The 13,105-nt window shown below is 44.8% G+C and overlaps 1 protein-coding gene across 1 annotated transcript in view; it reads right to left on the minus strand.

Annotated features, from left to right (window-relative positions):
• LOC112260745 (LIM domain-binding protein 3) overlaps positions 1–13,105 on the minus strand; it is a 71,885-nt gene that overhangs the window by 19,525 nt on the left and 39,255 nt on the right. Inside the window, exons 3-8 of the mRNA XM_042328177.1 lie at positions 7,897–7,969; positions 5,441–5,463; positions 4,088–4,288; positions 1,245–1,411; positions 974–1,010; positions 264–371 (exon numbers count right to left, since the gene is read on the minus strand). Coding sequence (XP_042184111.1) covers positions 264–371; positions 974–1,010; positions 1,245–1,411; positions 4,088–4,288; positions 5,441–5,463; positions 7,897–7,969 — 609 coding nt within the window. The remainder of the gene's footprint in view (positions 1–263; positions 372–973; positions 1,011–1,244; positions 1,412–4,087; positions 4,289–5,440; positions 5,464–7,896; positions 7,970–13,105) is intronic.

Genomic DNA, 13,105 nt, shown 5'->3' on the forward strand with positions numbered 1-13,105 from the left:
AGTGATAATTTAATGTTGAAATACAATCCAACTTTTTATACAGCTGCAATTAATTTTGAAAACTAGGATCAACTTTCATTGCCAGAAGAAGAGGGAAAGATGACATTGGGCTAAAATCTCCATTACAACATGTGATCAACAAGTATTGAACAAACCTCTTTCCACTAACTCACTTTCACAGTATCTTTAGCCTGACCTTCTCCTCACTCACCTGCTCTACCCTTCTCTGATTGCTACAGTTACATTCGGTCTGACGCTTCTTTTAAACCAGGGTTTTTTCTGGCACGTTAAGGATTTGAGCAGACAGGCCATTGTGCCAACTTTTCAATTTGGCAAAACGTGGGCCTTTAAATTCTGTGTCAAACTTTTCCCTGTGGCATGAGGAAAGACAAAAAGGAAAATGGGGGGAAGAAAGAGAGAGCGAGAAAAGGGGGGGATTAGAGATGGGTTAGGGACTGTGGCCTCCACTCCCCTGCCTGAGTCCTGTGAGGGTAAGAGTGCACTGGGGGCTCCCAAATTCTCCACAAACACAAATCAACCCAACTCCTGGGTGGGTCTATGATGTCCTGCGCTATACTGTATCAGGGTCCCTGATGAATTAGCTCAGGCATGAGAAATCACTAATGAGAAAACAAAACACGTTCTGTGTCATTTCAGCTGGAGGAGTCTAACAGACTGCTGGGAACTTGTGTGAGCTCATCATGAGGGCTATTTGTAATCCGTGTGAGGGGCACTATCGATACACTTCAGACTATTCTTACTGTTGGCTCAGAATGACATGAGTCACATGCTAACCTTCAAGTTCAGCACAGAGAGTGGTGTGGAGTTGGGGCCTGAAGCAGGGCTGAGTGACCCTGTGACCTTTGACCCCCTAGCTCACAGCAGGAACTCTGCTAAGGGCTCATATGGTCTGGAGCAATGTCTAAATACAGCTTTTCTGCTAGGCCACCGGTCGCTGCTGCTAGCTGCCTACCTTGATTTCCTCAGATGTTCCACGTCTGGGTCTTGCACTGCAGGAGACACAGAGAGAGAGTGAGAGAGACAGAGAGACAGAGAGATGGAGAGAGAGAGAGAGAGAGAGAGAGAGACAGAGAGAGACAGAGACACAGAGACACACAGAGAGAGAGACACACAGAGACAGAGAGACAGAGAGAGAGAAGACAGAAGAGGAACTATCAGTAACAGTGTTTGGCAGGGTTAGAAGGGTCGACTAAAACTAAATGAAACAGAACAGCGCTACTTACTGAACTCCGTTCCCGTGATGTGGGCGAGGAGGCGGAAGGACTTGGACTGCACCTGGGAGGAGCTGCGGGCCCAGTCGTTCAACTCCATGTCCCTGTCTGCAGTCTTGATGACAGCCTGATACACTGGGGAGGCACTGTCTACCTGAGCGTCTTTTACAGGGAGTGAACTGGAACCACAGAGAGAGGGCTGGCTCGTCACACTGGCACTAATTCCTACCCACCATCGCCATCAGGGCGTATAGGGATTGGGGTTTGTTATTCGGGTTTCTGATCACGGTGTTCAGAAACTGCAGCCCGGTGGTGATGATTTATTATTGGGGCATGTCTGAGGTTATACATATACTATAACTAACTTGTGTAGCCTGCTTGGATGACTAAGGAGCATTTAGGGGAATTGGCATTTAGGGGATATAACTATTTCATAGTGTGATGTAAAAACCAAAATTGGTCTTGCATAAGGGGAGCTGCATGAGAGGGGCTTAAAAACTGGACATTAAAAAGGAGCTTCCGCCAGCGTACGCTCACACAAACCAGTGATGGAATGCTAAAAAGATGTCTAATAGTTTCCTATTTTCAGAAGCTTGCATGTGAAGCATTATGGCTGCATAGCTACTAGCTAGCTTGGACCCTGTGGTATCTTTCCTCAACAGCATATTATAGAAATATAATTTCAAACAATAATTTTTAAAAATGGTTTACCTTCAGCAGGAGGAGGAAAGAGCTCAGAACATTCCGTTTAGTGTCGTTATTAAACCAGTATAACTCCTGGTACATGGCATAACTATAGCTGGTCAGCTGCGCATTCCCTGAGCACTGATAGTTCTGGCCACCTAGCTGAGGCCGGCACTTCAATGTGTCCCTCCTCCGTTCATTTCCTTTTTTATATCCATATAAATCATATAAATCATAAATCATGCAGTTTTTTTTTTTTTTTTTGCAATTCAAGAGAAAATGGACTTTTGATAACATCCCAGCAGACAATAAAACCTATGTGACAGAGAGCCTTGAAACATAAAGAATCCCTGTGTAGCCAGCGCCGGAGTGGACACCCTTCTAAGAAACGGTTTGCAACACCATGACCAGAACATTATGGAGAATGGAGGAATGAGCAGAGCGGGGAATGATTGATGGAGATGGCGAAACTGCCAAATAACACAACTATGATTCTGTGGTTGACCTTTAGGCAATATCGGTTTGCACCTCACTCTGTGCTTTTCTAAAAACTCTAATAATGTATGGCATGAAAACGTCTGAATCGATGGATGTTTTCGATACATTTCAAAACAGCACAATTTCAGCACAATTTTCCAACTGAATGAAAAATTGTTTGTTAGTAATCAGATAGTCGTTGATATAGAGCCACACACCATATAGTGATGTTCTCTATAAACAGCTGCTCTGCAATCAACTCCCATCAAACTATGACGTCATCATTGGATTAAGGGTGCAGAGGCAATATCCGGCAATTCTAGACGTCCTTCCATCAACCCACAAACTACGCCAATTGGTGGTTTGTGTCGAAAATTGCCATGGGTAGAAAAACCAGCCCCTCCATTCAGTGTGAGGACGTATTGGGTTAGCAGAGAGAAGGTTTGGGATGAGCGAGGTGAACAAGCAAAGAGTGGTAGGGAAACGGACATGGAGGAGGCGGCGGAGGGATATGAAGACAGCACACAGGCTGGGCTCCGTAGGTTGTCACAGAGCGGTCTACTTACGCCAAGGGGGAGCCGGCTGGGATTTCCTCTCTGTACAGGCAGGGATGGGGTGGGGCAGGGCAGGGCGGGTGGGGGGGAGCAGCATGAGGGAGGATTAGATATGATTAGATATGAATCCCATAGGGGATGTCAGAGTGAGAACCCAGAAAAAGGACACTTTTCTCCACATACGAGCAAAACAATTTGCCTGGAAGCATGTGTGTCTACATATTTACATACACTGATACAAATCAAGAGTTTACGGTCCCTTTCATGAAATGATAAATTATGCAACGGTAACTAGCTGAATATGATGTGTGTACTGAGATCTCCAAGTATTTGAAAGGTAATCATGGGTGAGGATATGTAAATGGGTCAGGGAAGGCTTGGTGACTAACCTGGTGGTTTTATGCTTGAAGGTGAGCACGGCACAAAGACGTTCAGAGAACGAATGGAAAGAATCTAACAAATATACTTGAATACCGCAACAGGTGACCTGCCTTTGTAACAAGGAATACGCCTTTATAAATATACTACATCTGTGCCTTGGCACACAAAACCAAACCCCTTCCAGCACCAGACAATTCAGTAGTCAGACAACCACAAAACTAACAGTCAAAACCTGAGCACTGCACCAACACACAACCAACAGCACCTTTGAACACACAGATCTCACTGCTACCTGTTACAAACCATCTGTGTTGCATGTATGCTCCTTCTTGACACATACAGAAGGCACTTAGGACATTCAGAACTGTACAACCATTTTTAAAAGGATGGTAACCATCCTAGATCATTAGACCCTGATAAGGCATCCAGATGAAGTCAGTCTGTGGTTTTAGTTTCTCCAGCACAGCACGGCTATACTATGCTGCAGTGCCAGACTAGTTCAACAGCCTGCAGAGGAGAGGAAAGGAGGGGTAATACCCTCTTAGAAAAAACGTTGTTTTTAACCTGGAACCAATAAGGGTTATTCAAATGGTTCTTCCTATGGGGGACAGGCGAAGAACCCTTTAAAGTTTGAGATAGCACCTTTTTTTCTAAGAGTGTATTAAAGTCATGCAGGCTGGGTAGGAATGCTACAAAGAGTGGGTGGGGGGAGGAGACAAGGAAAGGGAGTGAGGGAGTGCAGAGGAAGGAGGGTCTTACCCGCCCTCGTGGCCCTTGGACTGGGACTGTCCGGCGATGGCGTCCATGATGGCGTCCTGGGAGTACATGCTAATGGGGGTGTTGTACTGGGCATGGATGATGGTGGCCTTGCCCCCAGGACCCTTCACCTCGATGGGCTTGTGGGTGGACAGGGCAGTGTCCTTCAGTGCATTGGGGTTGAAGTTGGGGATGTACTCGTTGCTGTTGTGGAGAGCGGTGGAGGGTCCCGGAGGAAGGCGGCAGGGTTGTGACGGGGAGGGTGAAGAGGAGAAGGAGGGAAGAGACGGGGGGAAAAGAGGGGAAAGGGAAGGAGGAGGGTGGCAGGAGAAGTTGTGTGAGATGGAAAGTTCAACAGTGTCATAGCCTGCTAGCAGATCAGTTTGTGCTTCAGCCAACTCCTCTGTCGTGTGGAACATGATCATGCACGGCACAACAATGGGTGGCACAAACAAAAGAGTTGGCTAATGCACAAGAGATCAGCTGCGTGACTACTACAAGAGTGTGGGGCTTTGGAGAGAAAGGCAGATCAGTTGCCATCGAGGCGCTGTATGTCACACAGCAAACATGCTCTCTACAGTAAATCTCTCAGTAGAGCAGGCACAGCACAGCTCACATATCTGCGCACACACACACACACACACACACACACACACACCGGTTTCCCCTCAAGACACACAGGTCAACCCTCCCAGGTATGTGGCAGCATCAGCCTACAGGATGGTGTTATACAACTGGCCCACAAGTAAACTGATCAAGATAAAAGAGCAAATGGAGATGTTAATATAAGCATGCACTGTCGAGTTACAAAAATGTAAAGGCTCATTTATTGAACCATTGCATCGTGCAGAAATTCAAAACTGATCTGCAAATCCTCTACATCGTATTAGCCATCTTTCAAATGGGAAGCTTCACACTTCCACCTAAATGTCATATGTACATGGTTGATGGCTTATGGGGGAATTTAGCATTAAGTCAGAAAATGACTTTTATTCTCGAATAAAAAAAAAATATCCCAAAAACACTATTAATGAACAGGGATTTTGTCTGTGAGAGTTCGCAGGCAACAGGGTTTTTTCTCTTCTCTTCACGAGGCCGAGGTTAAGATTTATGAGACGTTCTCGGGCGGACGTTGACGACCTTTACATTGCAAACCGAAAAAGGTCATTATGAACGGCGACGCTAGAACTGCGCATCCATCCCAAAAGGCAGAATCACTACACAACAAGCCAAGACAATGCACATCCACTTCACACCAAAGAGACTGACACAAGAACAACATCACACCACACCACACAGCTAAACTGCACAATCGTTTGGACACACGCTACTACACCACAACCAGGAAGTACTAACTTGGCAGGAGTGTTGAAAATAACCTGAGGCAGAGGCAGTGGAGAAGAGAGAAAGAGACAGTGGGTCAACAACACAATTACACTCCACAATCCACCTACACAAGGCTGCTCGTGTGGCGTGAAAGGCAAGCCGCAACGCGTGTCAGAGATGAGCGAATAAGACAGGAGAAAATGGAGTGATAGATAAGAGGTGGGTGAAGACTGACCCGAGTTCACTGGGAATCACACAATGCAACAGTGAAAGCCATCAGTGACAAAGATGTTTTCACCTTTGTTGACGTTCATCCTCGACTATGATTACTGAGGCTTGTCCGCCACTGATATAAAGCCATGGCATTGCAGGCTCCTTAAATATAACACACACACACACACACACACACACACACACACACACACACATAAAACAGACTCTGCTTATGTCAGAGCAATGGTACGAAGTGGTAAAGAGATAAAGTGGGAGAGAGAGAGTGCCACAGGCGAGAGAGCGATATTTCCGTACTCCGTGTGTTTTAGATGAGGACAGAAAGCGAGATAAAGAAAGAGAGAAAGGGGGAGAGAGAGAGGCGAAGCGAGAGGGCCAGATGAGACAGGCAGATATATATTGGGGTAGTGTATGTTTAGCACAGCAGAAGAGAGAGAAACCTGAACCCAGCCATTACAAGGCCTGTTAAAGAGATGACAAGAACAGGTGCTTGCCCTGAACCATCGGCACGGTGACAGAGTAATCTTATCGCACTCCGCAAATTATTGTTAGAAGTCTCGTTAAGATTAGCACTAGAGGAACGCTAGTGCACCGTGTTCACCACAAAGGCTGATACAGCACTGCACTTAGCGATTCCCCTCGGACTTTCTCATATCCAAGTGGCGCTATTAGCATTTCATTGAAACATCAGACGCGTACTTAAAAAAACGAACCCCAACCTCACTGTGCAGTCACTTCAGCCACCCTGGCCACGTTTAAAGCAATGGTTTGGTTGATCTCTTCAGATACACCCGTACTGTAAGGTTCGTCTGGGACGTCGCGGCGTATATTTCGGCAGAGGGGACACCGAATCTCCTGTGGGCTCTTTGTATTACCTGGAGGAGGGCCACAGGCTTGAGCTAGGGGGCTTTACAAGGACTGTGCTGTGCCTCTCCTGCACATTCCAAGCTGGGGAAACCTGAATCACTAGGACCAACTGGGGTCAACAAGCTGTCTGGAGGCCAGCTCAGGATGAGAATACACAGCTAAATCTAAATGTTCTGAGACTCTTTCCATCCTTCTGTCCCACGAGGGCAGAGCAGCAGGGACTGGGTGGAGTAGGCTGGAACCCCTTAGAGTAGACTGAAGTTAGACATAGACACCGATCTATGGTTAGTTTTGTGTGTGTGTGTGTGTGTGTGTGTGTGTGTGTGTGTGGGGGGGGGGTTCCTCCAAATGTTGAAGGTTTTGGAGAGGGTTAGCTGATCCTACACCTGAGCCTACAGGCAACTTCTACCCAGAGCTTGTACCCCAACCCCCTCCTCTCCACTATGGGGTTAAACAGGCCTAGCCACCCCTGGCTGCTGCTACTACTACCAGGCTCCCTGGCCTGTTCCAGTTGGTTACATACCCCACTGAGAGGCCTGCTGCAGAGCCCTTTCCTCTGTGGCTCTCCTGGAGCTGAGCCATCTCTCGCAGGGTCTCAGCTGAGTACAGCCCAATAGGGGTGTTATACTGTGCCTTCTCTGTGGGGGTCGTCTTGCCCCCGGGGCTTGGCGTTTGCCTCTTGGTGGGCGACCCTGAGTAGGAGTTTGTCTCGCCAGACGCCTCTAGTGACACGGAGGAGGTGTTGCAGGCCGAGAGGCCGCCATTGATTTGGGTTGTTTGACCCTTCAGGAGGGGAGAGATGTGGGTGAGGTGGATAAGGGGGAAGACAGATAGAGGGGTGGTCAGAGAGAACAAATCCAAAGGTACTCTATCAAATTCAAAGTTGTATGAAGTTATACTTGGAAGGCAGGGGTGGGTGCTGCGTTATCACCAATATCACCAGTAGAGGGCAGTGAGAGACTTCACATAGGCACCATGCACATGGCTCCCCACAGAGAGAGTACCATTCTGAGAAGATCAGACCAGCAAGGTCCAGGGCTGTTCTCACAGACCCCAGAGCTGGATGTGCTGCCTCTGTTGCTCCTTAAACCCCTAATGGAGGAGCTTTGCATGGAGCTTTCTGGAGCTCTCTCCTCTGATGCCTCTGGCCTGAGAGGAGGTACTGGTTTCACTGAGAGTCCTCAAACCACTCGATCCCATATGAGTGTGACTGAAAAGTGTGTGTGTATGTGTGTATCTTTTCTTTATAAGTGCACGCTACTGAAATTCTACAACTAGGGAAGTATGAAAACTGAGCATTCGTTGTGCTGAATATTTTGGTAGAGTGAGACCGAACAGAGTGTTTCTGGCCGAGTGTGTGACGTCTCTGAAGGTGCTGTCATGCTTACCTTCTGGTGAGGGATCTGTTGCATGGGAGAGTCGATTCTTGGGATGGCACTTTGCAGAGCTGGGCGCTTTGACCTGCAGCAAAACAATGAAAATCAATGATCAATGAAAATATTACAATTATAGCAGTGTGACTTGGAATTCTACCACATGAATAACACATTAGTGTCTGTCAGAAAAGGTGTTCTGCACTGAAACAGCTTTCATTTCAACCAAGGTAGTCCCGCCAACGCCTGAAGTATAAACTTCGCCTTTCATTTTATTGGCATTCTATTGTTGTTACATCAAACTTGCTTTAATTGCATTTATTCTTTCCATTTAAGTTGATGTAGTTCTGTCCTTGAGGTGCTCTTGTCTATGTCACAGAAAAGCTTTGGCATTTAGCCTGATGGAACGCACACTGCCATTTTCTTATTACTAGAGATATTGGTTACGTAATTATTACCCCAGGATGTGTTATGCCAGAGGACAATTCGCACAGGATTCGTTATTCCAAACGCCTCCCTGTAATTCTTCATTCTTTTTTTCCCCCATACAATAGAGTCTTATAAAGGAAGCCTGGAAGGTTCTATTCTAGGTTTGAATTTATTTCAACATCATTTTTAGACGATTAAAGGCTACTCGCGCTTGGTTGCCCAATGTGTAGGTGTCCACATAATATAATATTAAGGAAGTGTGATCGTGATCATTATTTTAGCGATCTACAGTAGACGTCCCTCCTAAAGAAAATGCCCCCCTGCTGATGTGAGCTGCTGAACAACAGACTTGCACTTGACATGAGTTAATAGGTGAGAACGTGAACCATTTCCAAAAATGTAGCTCAGTGTGTGTGTGTGTGTGTGTGTGTGTGTGTGTGTGGGTGTGGGGGGGTCAATGCTTTTCTATCTAATTCCTACATCGACAGCTAGGCCAGGCAGGCCATTCATTAGCACAAAGCATATAGACCTACACAAAAAGGATTCACTGTTAAAAGTGATACTTGTAGGCTATTCATATGAAATATATGCTTTGTTTTCATCAACAAATTATCAAATCAGTAGCAATGTTCCCACATGTGGAACGGCAAATTCTGTAATGCCACTCTGTAAAAGGTTACTTAGCGTACCTGAGTTGAAATAGTTATTTCCTAATTCTGTGCCATTTACTCCATTATAATAGTAGTCCTCCATGGCGATGCATTGATTAGGGCTGTGGCGGTCACGAAATCTCCTCAGCCGGGGGAATGTCAAGCAAATAACTGCCGGTCTCACGGTAATTGACCGGTAATTAACATAAACACATGTAGCATCGCCTGGCTTCCACACACAGCCTACAAGCCACCGACGCAGACCTTTGGAACATCTACATTTGAAAAAGTCTAATAAAGCCGTGTAATATAATAGCCTACACCTTCACAATTAATCCATTCTTTATTTTAGACAGGTCTAAAGAAACATGATATGAAGAAAATGGAGACTATTAAATGAAGAACAGAATACTCCGAGTTGGTTGTCCTTATATTAGGTCCTAATGCGGCTATGCCATATGGCTGTGGGCTACACCAGTTCATTTAGCAGACAAGATTTGCTTAGAATTTCGTGGCATTATTTTATAATATGAAGAATACAATTGAACAAAGCTGAACAAAATAGAAAGGATATTTTCTCCAAACGATTTGAGTGCGCACATGCGGCTATTCTATGTTGAGCGGATCACAAAGAAATAGGTCCTCCTATATGCTCAATTTAGAGCTATTAATGTAACTTTAGTTGTTCGTTGGGCTGTACAGTGCCTTCGGAATGTATTCAGACTTGACTTTTCCCACATTTTGTTACGCTATATTCTAAAATATATATATAAATTAACATTACATCTACATAAGTATTCAGACCCTTTACTCAGTAATTTGTTGAAGCACCTTTGGCAGCGATTAAAAAAAACATCAAAAAACATCAATTATTTTTGGGTATGACACTACAAGCTTGGCACACCTGTATTTGGAGAGTTTTTCCCATTCTTCTCTGCAGATCCTCTCAAGCTCTGTCAGGTTGGATGGGGAGCGTTGCTGCACAGCTATTCTCTGGTCTCTCCAGAGACGTTCGATTGGGCTCTGGCTGGGCCACTCAAGGACATTCAGAGACTTGTCCCGAAGCCACACCTGCGTTGTCTTGGCTGTGTGCTTAGGGTCGTTGTCCTGTTGGAAAGTGAACCTTCACCCCAGTCTGAAGGCCTGAGAGCTCAGGAGCAGGTTTTAGTCAAGGATCTCTGTACTTTGCTCTGTTCATCTTTGCCTCGATCCTGAATAGTCTCCCAGTCCCTGCCGCGGAAAAACATCTCCACAGCATGATGCTGCCACCACCATGCTTCACCGTAGGGATGGTGCCAGGTTTCCTCCAGATGTGACGCTTGGCATTCAGGCCAAAGAGTTCAATCTTGGTTTCATCAGAACATAGAATCTTGTTTCTCATGGTCTGTGAGTCTTTAGGTGACTCCAAGCATGCTGTCATGGGTCTTTTACTGAGGAGTGGCTTCCGTCTGGCCACTCTACCATAAAAGCCTGATTGGTGGAGTGCTGCAGAGATGGTGACCTTCTGGAAGGTTCTCCCATCTCCACAGAGGAACTCTGGAGCGCTGTCAGAGAGACCATGAGGTTCTTGGTCACCTCCCTGACCAAGGTCCTTCTCTCCTGATTGCTCAGTTTGGCTGGGCAGTCAACTCTAGGAAGAGTATTGGTGGTTCCAAGGGGACCTTCTTGGGGACCTTCAATGCTGCAGAAGGTACCCTTTCCCAGTAGCCTTTTTTGGTACCCTTCCCCAGATCTGTGCCTCGACATAATGTTGTCTCGGAGCTCTACAGACAATTCCTTCGACCTCATGGAGTGGTGTTTGCTGTAACATGCACTGTCAACTTTGGGAACTTATATAGACAGTTGTGTGCCTTTCCAAATCATGTCCAATCAATTGAATTTACCACAGGTGGACTCCAATCAAGTTGTACAAACACAAGGATGATCAATGGAAACAGGATGCACCTGAACTCAATTTCAAATCTCATAACAAAGGGTCTGAATACTTATGCAAATAAAGTATTCCTGTTTGTTATTTTTTATAAAATTCGCAAAAATGTATAAAAACACATTTTTGCTTTGTCAATGTAGGGTATTGTGTGTAGATTGTTGAGGATTTTTTATTTAATCCATTTTAGAATAAGGCTGTAACGTAACATTGTAAGGCTGCATGATCATCTATTGATGATTTGAAAGAACTTGCATTAAAAAGGCATGAACTCTGCTTTTTTGCACAGGCTGTACACACTTCATCAGTCTCTTATTCAAAATTTGACACGCACATGATAATGCCTCAAATATTTCGGCGGCATCCCCTTTGTGTGGCCATAATGCCCCCTAAAAAAATCTGTGCCTTTTGCGGCCAGTGTCCGTTGTGCCCTTGGGTTGAATATAATAATTATAATTATCTTCTCCCTGAGTGCTGTGTGCTCCGAAGCACCTCTCACTCACATGGCTCTCCATCATTTGATTTAGAATGCACCATTATCATGCACCTGTCTCTAAACAGGGGCAGCGGAAAAAATAATAAATAAATAGAATGTCATCTATGCACTTAAATAGCGAACAAAGGACGCTTTTCCTGTGGTTAATTTTCATACCAGCCAATACTCCTGTTGTAAAGAGAAGCAATATATGTAATATTAGGAAAGTTGACAAATAAATATAGTAGCCCTAGCCTATAGAAAGTTGATGGGATTCTCCTCTTTTTAAATGGAGGCCACCACTCTTGTTCTCACACAATTGCATAGCCTACAGAAATGTTGCGCAACATGAGCTCATGGGCTCTCATGAAGCGCTTAATTTGATTTTTGATTACATTTGCATTGAGGTCAGAGTGATTAGAGGGAAAATAGAGTGCCGAGTAGCAGGCAGTTAGCATGTTTGGTGGGCTACTAATGACCATCAGCAGCATCAGAGCATGGAGAAGCCTAATTACCGTGACTAAACGGTCAAGTGGAATTTGACTGCCTTCGTGACTTGTGACCATCGGTTTGGCAGTAATAGGGTCACCGCAACAGCCCTATTATTGATACACATGTATACAGTGCCGGCAGAAAGTATTCATACAAGTATTCATACCCCTTGAATTATTGCACATTTTGTTGTGTTACAGCCTGAATTCAAAATGGATTAATTATACCCATTTACACACACAATCCCACAATGACAGTGAAAACATGTTTTTAGAAATGTTTGCTAATTTATAGAAAACTAAATACAGTTGAGGTCGGAAGTTTACATACACCTTAGCCAAATACATTTAAACTCAGTTTTTCACAATTCCTGACATTTAACCTTAGTAAATATTCCCTGTCTTAGGTCAGTTAGGATCACCCCTTTATTTTAAGAATGTGAACTGTCAGAATGATAGTAGAGAGAATTATTTATTTCAGCTTTTATTTCTTTCATCACATTCCCAGGAGGTTAGAAGTTTACATAAATTAAATGAGTATTTGGTAGCATTGCTTTTAAATTGTTTGTTTAACTTGGGTCAAACGTTTCGGGTAGCCTTCCACAAGCTTCCCTCAATAAGTTGGGTAAATTCTGGCCCATTCCTCCTGACAGAGCTGGTGTAACCGAGTCAGGTTTGTAGGCCTCCAAAAAGTACGAACTTTGTCCCCATGTGCAGTTGCAAACCGTAGTCTGGCTTTTTTTTATGGCGGTTTTGGAGCAGTGACTTCTTCCTTGCTGAGCGGCCTTTCAGGTTATGTCAATATGGGACTCATTTTACTGTGGATATAGATACTTTTGTACAATGTTCCTCCAGCATCTTCACAAGGTCCTTTGCTGTGTTCTGGGATTGATTTGCACTTTTCACACCAAAGTCCGTTCATCTCTAGGAGACAGAACGTGTCTCCTTCCTGAGCAGTATGATGGCTGCGTGGTCACATGGTGGTTATACTTGCGTACTATTGTTTGCACAGATGAACGTGGTACCTTCAAGTGTTTGGAAATTGCTCCCAAGGATGAACCAGACTTGTGGAGGTTTACAATTGTTTTTCTGTCTTTGTGGTTGAATCTTATCTTACAGATAATTGTATGTGTGGGATACAGAGAGGAGGTAGTCATTCAAATATCATGTTAAACACTATTATTGCTCAGAGTCCATGCATCTTATTGTGTGACTTGTTAAACCAATTTGTAATCCTGAACTTATATTGGCT

This window comes from Oncorhynchus tshawytscha, linkage group LG01, assembly GCF_018296145.1.
Source record: "Oncorhynchus tshawytscha isolate Ot180627B linkage group LG01, Otsh_v2.0, whole genome shotgun sequence".
Lineage (NCBI taxonomy): Eukaryota > Metazoa > Chordata > Actinopteri > Salmoniformes > Salmonidae > Oncorhynchus > Oncorhynchus tshawytscha.